The 13,614-nt window shown below is 45.9% G+C and overlaps 1 protein-coding gene across 7 annotated transcripts in view; it reads right to left on the bottom strand.

Annotated features, from left to right (window-relative positions):
• The window catches only part of LOC117395638 (aryl hydrocarbon receptor nuclear translocator-like), a 15,106-nt gene extending 6,080 nt beyond the window's left edge, over positions 1-9,026 (bottom strand). For 5 of the 7 annotated variants that reach the window (XM_059020428.1, XM_059020429.1, XM_059020430.1 and 2 more), the window contains exons 1-10: positions 8,734-9,025; positions 6,159-6,267; positions 5,826-5,879; positions 5,521-5,568; positions 3,874-4,087; positions 2,682-2,895; positions 1,816-1,918; positions 1,555-1,620; positions 1,123-1,208; positions 721-797 (exon numbers count right to left, since the gene is read on the bottom strand). In XM_059020428.1, coding sequence (XP_058876411.1) covers positions 721-797; positions 1,123-1,208; positions 1,555-1,620; positions 1,816-1,918; positions 2,682-2,895; positions 3,874-4,087; positions 5,521-5,568; positions 5,826-5,879; positions 6,159-6,267; positions 8,734-8,755 — 993 coding nt within the window. In that variant the 5' untranslated portion in view covers positions 8,756-9,025. Of the gene's footprint in view, positions 1-720; positions 798-1,122; positions 1,209-1,554; positions 1,621-1,815; positions 1,919-2,681; positions 2,896-3,873; positions 4,088-5,520; positions 5,569-5,825; positions 5,880-6,158; positions 6,268-8,733 lie in introns of all 7 variants that reach the window. The other 2 variants (XM_059020432.1, XM_059020434.1) reach the window with 2 other exon arrangements.
• Positions 9,027-13,614: the final 4,588 nt, after the last annotated feature.

Below are 13,614 nucleotides of genomic sequence, written 5' to 3'. Positions count from 1 at the left end.
TCTAGTAGTGTTATTATTATACACAGCATCCTAGTTCATATTGTATTCTAGTAGTGTTATTATTATACAGAGCATCCTAGTTCATATTGTATTCTAGTAGTGTTATTATTATACATAGCATCCTAGTTCATATTGTATTCTAGTAGTGTTATTATTATACGTAGCATCCTAGTTCATATTGGATTCTAGTAGTGTTATTATTATACATAGCATCCTAGTTCATATTGTATTCTAGTAGTGTTATTATTATACACAGCATCCTAGTTCATATTGTATTCTAGTAGTGTTATTATTATACATAGCATCCTAGTTCATATTGTATTCTAGTAGTGTTATTATTATACACAGCATCCTAGTTCAGATTGTATTCTAGTAGTGTTATTATTATACATAGCATCCTAGTTCAGATTGTATTCTAGTAGTGTTATTATTATACATAGCATCCTAGTTCATATTGTATTCTAGTAGTGTTATTATTATACATAGCATCCTAGTTCATATTGTATTCTAGTAGTGTTATTATTTGCACTTGCTGTAAACTACACTGTATTTAAATATGAAGCTTGCATTGTAACCCTGTGCTGCCCTGTGACACCTGTGTGAGTCGCCTGGGATAAAGGCGTCTGCTAAATGCATCAGTAATAATAATAATAATAATAATAATAATAATAATAATAATAATAATAATAATAATAATAATAATAATAATGTGGGTCTCACCTGCAGTCTGCCGATTGCCACCAGACAGAACTTACTGCCCTGCACAGCATCCGACTCCTCCTCCGGCAACGAGATTCCTGAACAAACAAACAAACAAACAAACAAACAAACAAACAAACAAACAAACAGTTATTAACCCATTCAGTACCAAAATTAATTTGAGAAAAATCAGGACAAGCTGTATTTATGTAATTTGGTGCTGGAGATCACATCAGGGATGGGAATCAGACTCCTATTGTGAAACCAGGACTGGATCACACTGCTGTGCAGCGGGAGTCTGATTCCCATCTCTGCCACATTATTATTTTCAACCAAGGGAACCTTGTCAACTAGACATGAAAATATATCTATAAATGAAGATAGGTTGTACAGCAATGAGAAGTGAGTAATTTGGTTACGTGCCAGCAGGGGGCCAGGACCTGATGTATCCAGTGCAGTGCACCACCACATACTGGGGCTCCCCGTCCTTAACTGGACCCAGACCACTCCTACAAGACAAGCAAACGAGCGCTCAGAGCCACGGGGCAAACACAGGCCCACGTGAAGGGGCAGCACAAAAAACTTAAAGATTTACAGGTTTACTTCACTGCGTTTACTTTTCCTGAAACATGAATATATATATATATATATATACACACTAATCATTTAAACTTGTGTGTCCATGTCAAATCAAACCTTTTCATTTCTGTACACTGCAGTTATAGCCCCTATTCAACCCTGTTAGACAGAGACAGGCATATAGAGAGACACAGACAGACAGATAGAGAGACAGACAGACAGATAGAGACACAGACAGACAGACAGACACATGTACTGAATAAAGTCCATTCTCACCTGTTTCTGTTGCGCAGGAAGCTCAGTCTGTTCACAGAGGCGGGCTCCACGGGACAGTTTCCACACCTGCAGAGAAACACAGGAAAATACCAGCTCGATCAGCCCCAGTGTGTCTAGGACAGGTAACAAGATCAGGTGTGTCTGATCATTAAACTCACAGTGAAACCAGGACTGGATCACACTGCTGAATGGGATCAATGTACAATGCAAGGACCCCATCCTACCTCAATGCCCCCCTGCCCCTGCCCCCGCCCCCCTCACCTCATCCTGCAGATGAAGGAGCGTCGGGACCCCAACGTCATCCTCTGGGAGGACTGCTGGCCCTCCTTCTTCACTGTGCCAGTCTTGAGGTCCAGGACTCGCCCTGCGCAGGAAACAGCATTGAGCCATTATAGAGACAGCATCCAAAAACTAACCAACCCTTATGAGAGATTCCCCACTGTAAAAGCACAGCAAAGTGTAATAAAGCACAGTGAAAGCATGGTAAAGCATAGGGAAGCATTGTAAAGCACAGAGAGGTGTGGTAAAGCATAGGGAAGCATTGTAAAGCACAGAGAGGTGTGGTAAAGCATAGGGAAGCATTGTAAAGCACAGAGAGGTCTGGTAAAGCATAGGGAAGCATTGTAAAGCACAGAGAGGTGTGGTAAAGCATAGGGAAGCATTGTAAAGCACAGAGAGGTCTGGTAAAGCATAGGGAAGCATTGTAAAGGACAGAGAGGTCTGGTAAAGCATAGGGAAGCATTGTAAAGCACAGAGAGGTCTGGTAAAGCATAGGGAAGCATTGTAAAGCACAGAGAGGTCTGGTAAAGCATAGGGAAGCATTGTAAAGCACAGAGAGGTCTGGTAAAGCATAGGGAAGCATTGTAAAGCACAGAGAGGTCTGGTAAAGCATAGGGAAGCATTGTAAAGCACAGAGAGGTCTGGTAAAGCATAGGGAAGCATTGTAAAGCACAGAGAGGCCTGGTAAAGCATAGGGAAGCATTGTAAAGCACAGAGAGGTCTGGGAAAGCATAGGGAAGCATTGTAAAGCACAGAGAGGTCTGGGAAAGCATAGGGAAGCATTGTAAAGCACGGAGAGGTCTGGTAAAGCATAGGGAAGCATTGTAAAGCACAGAGAGGCTGTGTACCTGTCATGGCGCTCTCGCTCGTGCACAGCTGCTCTCTCAGCTTGTCCACGTCCTCGGGGTGGACCTGCTCGTACAGGGAGCTGCCGAACCAGTCCGACTGCTGCTGGTTCAGAACCGGCGTGACCGAGTCCGACACGTACACCAGCCGGCCCGTCTCACACGACACCACAAACAGGAAGCCATCCGCAGCCTCCAGAATCAGGTGCTTCAGCTCCTGTGAGGGGGGGGGGGGGGGACGGGGGACACAGGGCATTAGATAGAGACACACAGTGTAGGAATGGGAACCAGACTCCAATTGCAGAGCAGTTAGTGTGAGAGAGACTCGGAGGGAATCAGACTCCAATTGCAGAGCAGTTAGTGCGAGAGAGACTCGGAGGGAATCAGACTCCAATTGCAGAGCAGTTTGTGTGAGAGAGACTCGGAGGGAATCAGACTCCAATTGCAGAGCAGTTAGTGCGAGAGAGACTCGGAGGGAATCAGACTCCAATTGCAGAGCAGTTAGTGTGAGAGAGACTCGGAGGGAATCAGACTCCAATTGCAGAGCAGTTAGTGTGAGAGAGACTCGGAGGGAACCAGACTCCAATTGCAGAGCAGTTAGTGTGAGAGAGACTCGGAGGGAACCAGACTCCAATTGCAGAGCAGTTAGTGTGAGAGAGACTCGGAGGGAATCAGACTCCAATTGCAGAGCAGTTAGTGTGAGAGAGACTCGGAGGGAATCAGACTCCAATTGCAGAGCAGTTAGTGTGAGAGAGACTCGGAGGGAATCAGACTCCAATTGCAGAGCAGTTAGTGCGAGAGAGACTCGGAGGGAATCAGACTCCAATTGCAGAGCAGTTAGTGCGAGAGAGACTCGGAGGGAATCAGACTCCAATTGCAGAGCAGTTAGTGTGAGAGAGACTCGGAGGGAACCAGACTCCAATTGCAGAGCAGTTAGTGTGAGAGAGACTCGGAGGGAACCAGACTCCAATTGCAGAGCAGTTAGTGCGAGAGAGACTCGGAGGGAATCAGACTCCAATTGCAGAGCAGTTAGTGTGAGAGAGACTCGGAGGGAATCAGACTCCAATTGCAGAGCAGTTAGTGTGAGAGAGACTCGGAGGGAATCAGACTCCGATTGCAGAGCAGTTAGTGTGAGAGAGACTCGGAGGGAATCAGACTCCAATTGCAGAGCAGTTAGTGTGAGAGAGACTCTGACCTGGTCGGTGAGGAAGGATGGTTTGTAGCTGCCATCGGTGCCCGTGTTGCCCGTGCCGCGCAGGGACTTCATGTGTGACACGGCCATGCGCAGGATGGTCAGCTTGTCTGGTTTGCGTGCCAGGGCGTTGCACGTGGGCACCATGTCCGACAGCTCCGTGATGTACGCGGTCATCTTGTTGCGCCGACGCCGTTCAATCTCACTGTGGTTCTCTCTGCAGAGACACGAGGAGAGGAGAGCGTTACCCGGACACACAGCGAGACACGAGGAGAGGAGAGGGTTACCCTGACACACAGCGAGACACGAGGAGAGGAGAGCGTTACCCGGACACACAGCGAGACACGAGGAGAGGAGAGCGTTACCCTGACACACACGCGCTCTGACACGCACACACACACAGCGAGACACGAGGAGAGGAGAGGGTTACCCTGACACACACGCGCTCTGACACGCACACACACACAGCGAGACACGAGGAGAGAAGAGGGTTACCCGGACACACACGCGCTCTGACACGCACACACACACAGCGAGACACGAGGAGAGAAGAGGGTTACCCTGACACACGCGCGCTCTGACACGCACACACACACACAGCGAGACACGAGGAGAGGATTACCCTGACACACGCGCGCTCTGACACGCACAGCGAGACACGAGGAGAGGAGAGGGTTACCCTGACACACAGCGAGACACGAGGAGAGGAGAGCGTTACCCTGACACACGCGCGCTCTGACACGCACACACACACAGCGAGACACGAGGAGAGGAGGGTTACCCTGACACACAGCGAGACACGAGGAGAGGAGAGCGTTACCCTGACACACGCGCGCTCTGACACGCACACACACACAGCGAGACACGAGGAGAGGAGAGCGTTACCCTGACACACACGCGCTCTGACACGCACACACACACAGCGAGACACGAGGAGAGGAGAGGGTTACCCTGACACACACGCGCTCTGACACGCACACACACACAGCGAGACACGAGGAGAGGAGAGGGTTACCCTGACACACGCGTGCTCTGACACGCACATCGAGACACGCACACACACACAGCGAGACACGAGGAGAGGACAGCGTTACCCTGACACACATGTGGACAAGCACGCACGCACGCACACACACACGCGCGCAGGACAGTCAACCAGTAACGGATTAAACTGCAATGCAATAGGAGTCTTATTTTCATTCCTGGAATAAATCTCTCGATCTAATGATTTATTTATTTTGTTTTTTAACAAACTAGTCCATCACTAAAATGATCATGTGATCTTATCATCCATCTTACTGGTAATATGTCAAGAAGTTACCAGACCTCTCTGTGCTTCCCTATGCTTTATCAGACCTCTCTGTGCTTTACAATGCTTCCCTATGCTTTACCAGACCTCTTTGTGCTTTACAATGCTTCCCTATGCTTTACCAGACCTCTCTGTGCTTTACAATGCTTCCCTATGCTTTACCAGACCTCTCTGTGCTTTACAATGCTTCCCTATGCTTTACCAGACCTCTCTGTGCTTTACAATGCTTCCCTATGCTTTACCACACCTCTCTGTGCTGTATCACTCTGTGCTGTATCTCTCTGTGCTGTGTTTTCACTATTGGGACACACTTGTAAGAGCTTTTCTAAAATCGCCCGTACCTGGCAAACCTTTCCTTGTCATTGCTGCCACCCTGGTCATCCTCACACCTGCAGCAAGAGCAGACAATCAATCAATCAATCAATCATCAATCAATCACAACCCCAGCATGGAAACGTGTCACACTGTAGGGAGTGCCCCCGCGTTCCAGCCGTGGATTGTAACACAGTCATTGAGAAGCTGGACAATCTGCCTCTTCAATTATTTATTCATTTTTGATAAATCTCCCCAGATGGAGCTGTTTTTGGGCCGGTGCTGTTCTAGACTCGTCTCTGAATTTCTCCACACGGGTCAATTTTCAACCCACCTGAATAATTTGTTGTTTCCGTCACCTTCGTCATCGTCGTCATCGAAGTCAAGGCTGGGAAACAAACAAACAAACAAACAAACAAACAGGTGGGAATAAGACTCCCCTTGCATAGCGGTCGCTTCACCCAGTCCAGGTTTTACTAGGAGTTTGATCAGCCCCAGTGCCTCTAAGCAACAAGCTCAGATGTGGGATGAAATTCGCAATAAAACCAGGAATGGATCAAACTGCTCCGCAAACGGGACTCTCATTTCCGTCCCAGCAACATCAACAACAACAGAACAGGATTTTAAAAACTGAGTGCGCGACGCTGAAACGCTTCCCCGTACTCACGGTGCCCGTCTCTTGGGTCCCCTCTGAGCGACGACAGCCCCCCCGGCCTGGCTCTCCGCGCCCTGTTTACCGGGGGCAACACCCAGCGACGGGACGTCCGAGGCCATGTCTGATGAGACGCAGAAGAGAGAGAGAAGGGAGGGGGGTTAGATACAGGCACACTCAATTACAATGACGAGGACAGCAGCACTGTTCCTGAAATTGTAATTCCAGTTACAATGAGATTCTGTTAGGTTGATGCTGCCCGGATCACAATTAGAATTGCATTCTGTAATACGATTACTCAAAATATTCTCAATTACTCAGGCAAAAATAAAATCACAGCTGCAAACACAGAAACATACTAGGTAACTTGTAGGACTCCCGTTGCACAGCAGTGTGATCCAGTCCTGGTTTCACTGGGAGTTTAATAATCAGACACACCTGAGCTTGTTACCTAGACACACTGGGGCTGATCAAGCTGGTAGTAAAACCTGGACTGGGTGACACTCCTGTGCAATAGGAGTCTGATTCCCATCCCTATGAATGTTTAATACAATAGCCTTACACTGCACAGTCACTCGAGAATTAAAACTAGAGGTTTTTAACTTGCACGTTACCGATAACTTTTTTTTTTTACGTTTAGACAAAAATTGTTTTTCAGATACCCGAATCCAACACTCCCGTTTAGAAATCGTGCCTTTACCGGGCTCTACAGCGCCACCGCCTGGCGAATGCGGTGTACTGCCGCTCCGACTTCCCAGTCCTGCACGAGCAGTAAACCACACAATACTAAAACAAGCGCAGTGATTAAAATCTAATAAATAAATCAATAAACCAGCGAGCTCATCTAAATAATTGAATGAACATCAGATAACAGCGCTTGTCAGCCTGCACCTGAAGACACAGCGATACTAAGCAGCGTGTACAAATGTAACACACACACACACACACATCAATAAACACATCACAAAATGAATCGGTTTTAAATGACTGATTCATGATTTAAAAGCATCAGCTCCGTTTCAGATCTTCGCTCGTTTCTGCATTGCAAGATACTGATCCGAGCACATAATATACATAGATATATATATATATATAGATATAGAGATGTAGAGATCAGAGAGAGAGAGAGAGAGAGAGAGAGATATAGATTCTATATATATATATAGATAGATAGATAGATAGATAGAGAGAGAGAGAGAGAGAGAGAGAGAGATTCTATATATAGATAGATAGATAGATAGATAGAGAGAGAGAGAGAGAGAGAGAGAGAGATAGAGATACTATATATATAGATAGATAGATAGAGATAGAGAGAGACAGATAGATAGACAGAGATATAGAGATTCTAGATAGATAGATAGATAGAGAGAGAGATATAGATTATATATATATATATATATAGATAGAGAGAGAGAGACAGATAGATAGATAGAGATATAGAGATTCTAGATAGATAGATAGATAGATAGATAGATAGATAGATAGAGAGAGGGAGAGAGCGAGAGAGAGGGAGAGACAGATAGATAGGAGATATAGAGATTCTAGATAGATAGATAGATAGATAGAGAGAGAGATAGATAGACAGATAGAGATTCTAGATAGATAGATAGATAGAGATATAGAGATTCTAGATAGATAGATAGATAGATAGATAGATAGATAGATAGATCTCCTGTACATCATGATGTCTGGCGTGCTGTAGAATCGCTCCAGTGAATACAGGCGCATTTTTACACGTCGATGGATTTGCCCCTCAAGTGGAGCGAACCCTAATAACATTATTAATATTAAGGACGATGTTTTGTCAGGGACCGCGTTGAAATGAAATCTCACAAGCACCGCACTCCTGGTTAAAATACACCCATGTGAAATGTGAAATCTTCTAGTGTTAGAGAGGATAAAGAAAGACGACGTCCAGTCTGAACGAGCCGGTCTCCATGACCGTGCGGTACAGTCCGGGTTAAAACAGGTCTCAAACTCGCAATAATATAATCATTATTACAATGTAAAGCAGTGGACACGTTAAGAAATGCAGTTTTAAATCGGCATCTATCCCGGCGCACATCGTAATATAATAATTACAACAGCGATCGTGTGAATAAAACACGACGGGGCCGAGGCCTACATGTAAATAAAGCCCGGTGTGTAGAGCTGGCAGCGATCAGATAGAAATTACACGAGAACATTTACACGCAAGACCCAAAATAAAACATGCCGTTTACTTCTGTCCTTATTTATATCATTTTACTATCATTCCAGTTCGTTTTATTACAAGTTAACCGCGACAATCGATATTTAAAAAAAAAAAAAATCCGTAACATTTTCACAACGACAGGGAGGAAAAACATTTAGACACTTCTAACCGAGCAATATACCGCCGGAATAATAATAATAATAATAATAATAATAATAATAATAGGCTTATAAAAACAGATAGACTAACATCTGACTTAAAAAACACAACAACGCGCTTTTAAATGAATGTAAACACACACGCAAATGTTTTTAAAATACAATAATAAACCGTTTATCACGGTCGTTGTGTCCTAATATCTATCTATCTATCTGTCTATATATCTATATAACTAACCTGAGGTAACCGCGCCGTCCATTGCTGCTTATAACTTTACATAAAAACATTAAAAATTAAAAAAAAAAAAAAAATAAAAGTTCACTTTTGAAAAAAAAACCAAGTGAAACTTCGCAACCCGTCCTTATCCGTGTACGACACACACAGAACTAATTACGCAATAAAAATTTTTTTTTTATTTTTATTGTATTTATTTATATTTATTTTTTAATTACAGTGTTTAAAACCCTCCCTTAACCCAACATGGCAGAGTTCAGAGCCCAGAAACTCCGGCCAGCCTCGCTTCCAGTCCTGAAGCGAGTGATGGAAGAGCTGCTCGGCCAATAAAACAAAGAGTTGGCCCCAGTCGACGGTCCTTTCACCCAATCAACCGGGGAGGGTGGGACTTTCTCCGCAGCCGCCCGCCCCCGTTTTGGAACCTGGGTAGGGGCGAGTCCCATGACGTCACTAGAATCCCGTTTTAAAGGGACAGCGCCAGTAAGTAACGCTGAAATACAAAAAGTTTTGAAATTTGTGTCGTCGAGAGAGAGAGGGAGAGAGAGAGAGAGAAAGAAAGAGAGGGGGGAGGAAAGGAAGTCGGGACGGACGAAAAACGGGAAGCTGAATCGTTTTGAAATGGCATGTAACTGCAGCTGCAGAAAACGTCCGCCTAATAATGCATACACATCAACTTGCAATAGAAGTGAATGTGCAGCAAGCAAATTCATTCAATAGCATCTTACCTGCTGTGCCTGATGTAGCGAGCATCTGTTTGCAAGGTGAAAACATGCTAATACCAGGGATGGGAATCAGACTCCCGCTGCACAGCAGTGTGATCCAGTCCTGGTTTCACTAGGAGTTTAATAATCAGACACACCTGAGCTTGTTGCCTAGACACACTGGGGCTGATCAAGCTGGTAGCAGTAAAACCTGGACTGGGTGACGCTGCTGTGCAACAGGAGTCTGATTCCCATCCCTATGATGTACTGTAGCACGCTAGGGTCAAGAAATCTCTGTTTGCAAGCCCTGCTTTCATATAGCGCTGCACTTCCTTGGTAATTTAACCCAGACCCCCCCTCGACTGTACATTTGAGACTCGTGTAATTAATGTAAGTGCAAAAACAGCCACGATTTATACGGGGATCGTGTAACAGCCGCGCTACGCTCTGAATTGAATGGGGTTGAAATGTGGAAGCTGCAGTTAGATATGAATTTCTATGGCTGGTGGTTGGCACTGGAGGGGGGGGGGGGGCAGATTGGGAGACCCGATCTCATGACAGCAGCTTGTCAAACCCTCCGGGCGCGATACCTGAGCTCTTCTGATGCACTTGAACCCGGATCAAGGAGATCTATCTGCAGCGTCTGCCATCAAAAGACGACATCGAGCAGACGCGAAGGTGAGTGAGTTCCTGTTTAATTCTTATTTCGTTTTTAATTCTTTTTTGTTTTTACATTTTGAAAGAGGGGGGGTTTAAGAACGGAAAATGAACACGTTTTTGTTGTTGTTTATTTATTTATTTATTTTTGTCGATAATTAAAAAAAAAACAAAAAAAAAAACAGTATTTCAATTTCTCACAGCACTGCACAGTACCAGCTGCTGGGCAGTTACAGAACCGAACCAAAAAAAAAGGAACCGAGCAGAACTTCAGTGATCCGCGACGCAGCCGAGCTAAAGGAGAACGGGACCGGAACCGATCTGAGCTGAACCGAGCCGGGCCACACTGCACTGATCCGAACTGGAATAGGCGGAGCAGAGCTGTAAGGAAACTTGTTTCTGTATTTCTCTGTGTGAAGGAGCGCACACAGCAAGGATTCACAGAACTGAACGCGTTTCCTGTATCGATCACCAGGAATCAAACAGTCCAGCTTAATCCTTATCAGTATACTCAATAACGAGGTCGCTGGTTCTTTTGATAAATAATACATCATTCTCTTTTCACAGCGCCCCCTGCTGGCTCATGGACCCCCCTGCCGCGCTGCCCGTCGACGTGGACAGGGGCGTGGCTCTGTTCTTCCTCTCGCTCCTCTGCTTTTTCCTCCTCGTCACGCTGTGCCGCTGTGCTCAGATGGTGGTGGATCCCTACAGCGCCATCCCCACCTCCACCTGGCAAGAGGAGCAGCTGAGCACCAGCTAGAGGGGCAGCAGACAGGGAGGGAGAGAGGGAGGGGCAGGATACAGGGAGGGAGGGAGAGAGGGAGGGGCAGCTGAGCACCAGCTAGAGGGGCAGCAGACAGGGAGGGAGGGGCAGGGAGGGAGGGGCAGCAGAGAGGGAGGGAGGGAGGGAGGGAGGGGCAGGATACAGGGAGGGAGGGAGGGGCAGCTGAGCACCAGCTAGAGGGGCAGCAGACAGGGAGGGAGTGAGAGAGGGAGGGGCAGCAAAGAGGGAGGGAGGGGCAGGATACAGGGAGGGAGGGGCAGGGAGGAGACAGGCTGGGAGAGGCGGGGGGGGCACAGGACAGGACTTTGGACGATGATTGATTGACATTTTGAATCAATAAAACAAAAAGGAAAATGCAACCATACCTCTCTGTGCTTTACAATGCTTCCCTATGCTTTACCAGACCTCTCTGTGCTTTACAATGCTTCCCTATGCTTTACCAGACCTCTCCGTGCTTTACAATGCTTCCCTATGCTTTACCAGACCTCTCTGTGCTTTACAATGCTTCCCTATGCTTTACCAGACCTCTCTGTGCTTTACAATGCTTCCCTATGCTTTTCCAGACCTCTCTGTGCTTTACAATGCTTCCCTATGCTTTACCAGACCTCTCTGTGCTTTACAATGCTTCCCTATGCTTTACCAGACCTCTCTGTGCTTTACAATGCTTCTCTATGCTTTACCATCCCTCTCTGTGCTTTACAATGCTTCCCTATGCTTTACCAGACCTTTCTGTGCTTTACAATGCTTCCCTATGCTTTACCAGACCTCTCTGTGCTTTACAATGCTTCCCTGTGCTTTACCAGACCTCTCTGTGCTTTACAATGTTTCCCTATGCTTTACCAGACCTCTCTGTGCTTTACAATGCTTCCCTATGCTTTACCAGACCTCTCTGTGCTTTACAATGCTTCCCTATGCTTTACCAGACCTCTCTGTACTTTACAATGCTTCCCTATGCTTTACCAGACCTCTCTGTGCTTTACAATGCTTCCCTATGCTTTACCAGACCTCTCTGTGCTTTACAATGCTTCCCTATGCTTTACCAGACCTCTCTGTACTTTACAATGCTTCCCTATGCTTTACCAGACCTCTCTGTGCTTTACAATGCTTCCCTATGCTTTACCAGACCTCTCTGTGCTTTACAATGCTTCCCTATGCTTTACCAGACCTCTCTGTGCTTTACAATGCTTCCCTATGCTTTACCACACCTCTCTGTGCTTTACAATGCTTCCCTATGCTTTACCAGATCTCTCTGTGCTTTACAATGCTTCCCTATGCTTTACCAGACCTCTCTGTGCTTTACAATGCTTCCCTATGCTTTACCAGACCTCTCTGTGCTTTACAATGCTTCCCTATGCTTTACCAGACCTCTCTGTGCTTTACAATGCTTCCCTATGCTTTACCAGACCTCTCTGTGCTTTACAATGCTTCCCTATGCTTTACCAGACCTCTCTGTGCTTTACAATGCTTCCCTATGCTTTACCAGACCTCTCTGTGCTTTACAATGCTTCCCTATGCTTTACCACACCTCTCTGTGCTTTACAATGCTTCCCTATGCTTTACCAGATCTCTCTGTGCTTTACAATGCTTCCCTATGCTTTACCAGACCTCTCTGTGCTTTACAATGCTTCCCTATGCTTTACCAGACCTCTCTGTGCTTTACAATGCTTCCCTATGCTTTTCCAGACCTCTCTGTGCTTTACAATGCTTCCCTATGCTTTACCAGACCTCTCTGTGCTTTACAATGCTTCCCTATGCTTTACCAGACCTCTCTGTGCTTTACAATGCTTCTCTATGCTTTACCATCCCTCTCTGTGCTTTACAATGCTTCCCTATGCTTTACCAGACCTTTCTGTGCTTTACAATGCTTCCCTATGCTTTACCAGACCTCTCTGTGCTTTACAATGCTTCCCTGTGCTTTACCAGACCTCTCTGTGCTTTACAATGTTTCCCTATGCTTTACCAGACCTCTCTGTGCTTTACAATGCTTCCCTATGCTTTACCAGACCTCTCTGTGCTTTACAATGCTTCCCTATGCTTTACCAGACCTCTCTGTACTTTACAATGCTTCCCTATGCTTTACCAGACCTCTCTGTGCTTTACAATGCTTCCCTATGCTTTACCAGACCTCTCTGTGCTTTACAATGCTTCCCTATGCTTTACCAGACCTCTCTGTACTTTACAATGCTTCTCTATGCTTTACCAGACCTCTCTGTGCTTTACAATGCTTCCCTATGTTTTACCAGACCTCTCTGTGCTTTACAATGCTTCCCTATGCTTTACCACACCTCTCTGTGCTTTACAATGCTTCCCTATGCTTTACCAGACCTCTCTGTGCTTTACAATGCTTCCCTATGCTTTACCAGGCCTCTCTGTGCTTTACAATGCTTCCCTATGCTTTACCAGACCTCTCTGTACTTTACAATGCTTCTCTATGCTTTACCAGACCTCTCTGTGCTTTACAATGCTTCCCTATGTTTTACCAGACCTCTCTGTGCTTTACAATGCTTCCCTATGCTTTACCACACCTCTCTGTGCTTTACAATGCTTCCCTGTGCTTTACAATGCTTCCCTATGCTTTACCACACCTCTCTGTGCTTTACAATGCTTCCCTATGCTTTACCAGACCTCTCTGTGCTTTACAATGCTTCCCTATGCTTTTCCAGACCTCTCTGTGCTTTACAATGCTTCCCTATGCTTTACCAGACCTCTCTGTGCTTTACAATGCTTCCCTATGCTTTACCA

The sequence above is a fragment of the Acipenser ruthenus genome, unplaced genomic scaffold (genome assembly GCF_902713425.1).
Source record: "Acipenser ruthenus unplaced genomic scaffold, fAciRut3.2 maternal haplotype, whole genome shotgun sequence".
NCBI lineage: Eukaryota > Metazoa > Chordata > Actinopteri > Acipenseriformes > Acipenseridae > Acipenser > Acipenser ruthenus.
This window is presented reverse-complemented; position numbering and strand designations above follow the sequence as displayed.